Consider the following 2,762-nt stretch of genomic DNA (forward strand, 5'->3'; position numbering starts at 1 on the left):
AGTACAATTTTGTACTGTAAAAATATTTAATCTCTAGACTTTGTTGATTTGTATAAGATGGTTTAGGCGTTACAATCTCCCTAATGAAACATAAAATAAATGTAAAGAATTAAAATATATACTTATGACACAGCCAAGTTTATTTAATATTAGACACAGATTAGAATTCAGTAATTCATTCTCTGTCCCAGAAGCCCATGCTGTTTACCAATCTATAATCTTCTAATATTACAGCAGGTATAACTGTTGCTGTGAGCCATTTATTGATGGGGCTATGTTATCTGTCAGATGTTCAAGGCAGGGGACAAAGTATTGAGAAAACCATCTAGTGGATAATGAAGCAATTACTGATTCATGAGTTAACTATATTCACTTTTGCTAAAGATTTATATTGTAGTATCTCATCTTTATTATTTCATATAGTCCTCATAGTTGCCCTGTAAGGGAGTCATTATCTTCTTTCCATATAGAAGGATGTTGACATTCATTCATACAGCTCTTAGATGACAGAACCACAATTTGAATAAATAAACATCTTAGTCCAGTGTCTGTGTTTCTTGTACTATGCTAGGATAAATTTGAGTAGCTATATTGCTTTCTTCTCAGTATATTAATACATTTTGAGTTTACTTAGAATTTATATAGACCTCATAACAAAAAGATAGTCCTGTTATTCATTTGTTCTATACTCTGTGCCTTTAAAATTTCCCAAATTTTTTTATCTTTTTTTTTTATTTTCTATGCATAGCCTGACCTTTACTTTAAAGTGACTTTTTTTTCTATCTAAAGAATGTGATGCAGTTGTAGCTTGTTTGCCAGAAGTTCTGGGCTTATATTCTTAGACCTGTGTAGCACTGTAAGATACTGCCTTCTATGATAAACTGCTTTGAAACATGGGTATAGTAGATATTTTTCTTGATTATAATTTACTTTTAACATGAAAGCTTTGATTCTCCAAATATTTTCATGACCAGTCACTAAACAGGTTTACCCACAACATATGTATTTTTAAATTACATATGTGTTTTGGTAGTAATTTATCTTGTAAAGTACTTAAAACTATAGGTTAAACAAGATGAAGTATGTCTTTAGTTACTTTGAATACACACAATACCAAGGCAACTTATATAAGAAAGCATGTAATTGGGAGCTTACTTACAGTTTCAGATGGTAAGTCTGTAATCATCCTGGAGGGTAGCCTGGTGGCAGGCAGGCAACATGACATTGGAGCAGTAGCTGAGATCATACATGTTATATGTACATTGGATGCAGAGAGTACTAGAGACTAGACCCCGGTGTAGGCTTTTGAAATGTCACTTTTGAAGCTCACTCTTAGAACATGCCTCCTCCAACAAGGCCACACCTATTAATCCTTCTCAAAACAGTTCCACCAGCAAGGGAACAAGCATTCCAATATAAGAGCCTATGGGGGGAATTTTTCATTCGAACTTCAAGGTGAGAAAGCATTTTGAACTTACGTGGTCTCCAATGGATGCTATGTGCTCTACCTTGATAATCACTAGCTAAGAGTAATACAGAAGACATTGCAATTCTGATGTTATGGTTGTTTGACAGAGTGAATTGAGAACTATAGACTAACAGTATAGAAGAAATCTGTTCAATGAGTATTGTGGGTATATGAAATGTTGCCTTGTTCCTCTAACTAGCATAAGCGCAGAAGGTGGGTGAGTGAGGAACCAGGCCTGGTAAATCACAACTGTAATGTTAGTATTCAGTAGATTGAGGCAGGAATGGTGCTGCCAGTTTGAAGACAGCTTTGGCTACATTGAGTTCTAAGGCAACCTGGGCTACAGAGGTAGAGTAACTACAAGAGTGAGTTGGTCTAAGGTTTATGGAGGGCGGATTGGTATCATTTTGCTGTTCTCCAAATAGGTACACAACCATACTAGTTTTAGCTTGATGGGGAAATAAAAATTTTGCATTCTATATTATGTTAAATACATTATTTTAAAAGACATTTGTACACATTACAGTTCTTGCAATATTAGAGTCAAAATACATAACAGGCCAGCTGGTTCATGGTTTTCAATTTATATCTGAGTCATTGAGATCCAGAGAAATTTCACAAGTTTCTTACATTAAAGATTAAGAGCTTTTGTATGAAAAATGAACATATGTCAAATATTCTGTATGAAGGATTTAATATTAAGGACTTCTGAGTTCTAATAGCCCACTTGTTTCAAGAACGATTAAGTATAGTAAAGTACTTATTCAAGTATGAATTTGGGTAATTTCTTAGAATTTGTTTTATGATTTCACTGATAATTGGAAATACTTTCTCACTTCATGTACTAATTTTCATTTCTCTGTTTTCTTCTAGAATGTCTTGATTGTTGAAGTAAGTTCTACATTTACTTTTTTAAAGATTTATTTATTATTATAATTAAGAGCATTGTAGCTGTCTTCAGACACCCCAGAAGAGAGCATCAGATCTCATTACGGATGGTTGTGAGCCACCATGTAGTTGCTGGGATTTGAACTCAGAACCTCTGGAAGAGCATCTCACCAGCCCCTACATTTACTTTTAATATACTGTTTACAACTTTCTAACTTAGTGTGTTAGTAATAAAGGTAAGCCAGGGGACTTGTGTTTTCTGACCCTGAGAAGCCAGGTACAGTAGGGGATGCCTGGAATCCCAGGAACTCAGGAGCAGCCTGGCTTACATAGTGAGTTTAAAGCCAGGGAGAATCCTTATTTTAAAAACAAAACAAAAAGACATAAACAAAAAATATATTTTGTA

General features: G+C 34.3%; 1 protein-coding gene across 1 annotated transcript in view; it reads left to right on the forward strand.

The window, feature by feature from the left end:
* Hprt1 (hypoxanthine phosphoribosyltransferase 1) overlaps positions 1-2,762 on the forward strand; it is a 25,927-nt gene that overhangs the window by 13,401 nt on the left and 9,764 nt on the right. The window contains exon 4 of the mRNA XM_031359783.1: positions 2,342-2,359. Coding sequence (XP_031215643.1) covers positions 2,342-2,359 — 18 coding nt within the window. The remainder of the gene's footprint in view (positions 1-2,341; positions 2,360-2,762) is intronic.

Source organism: Mastomys coucha, chromosome X (assembly GCF_008632895.1).
Source record: "Mastomys coucha isolate ucsf_1 chromosome X, UCSF_Mcou_1, whole genome shotgun sequence".
Lineage (NCBI taxonomy): Eukaryota > Metazoa > Chordata > Mammalia > Rodentia > Muridae > Mastomys > Mastomys coucha.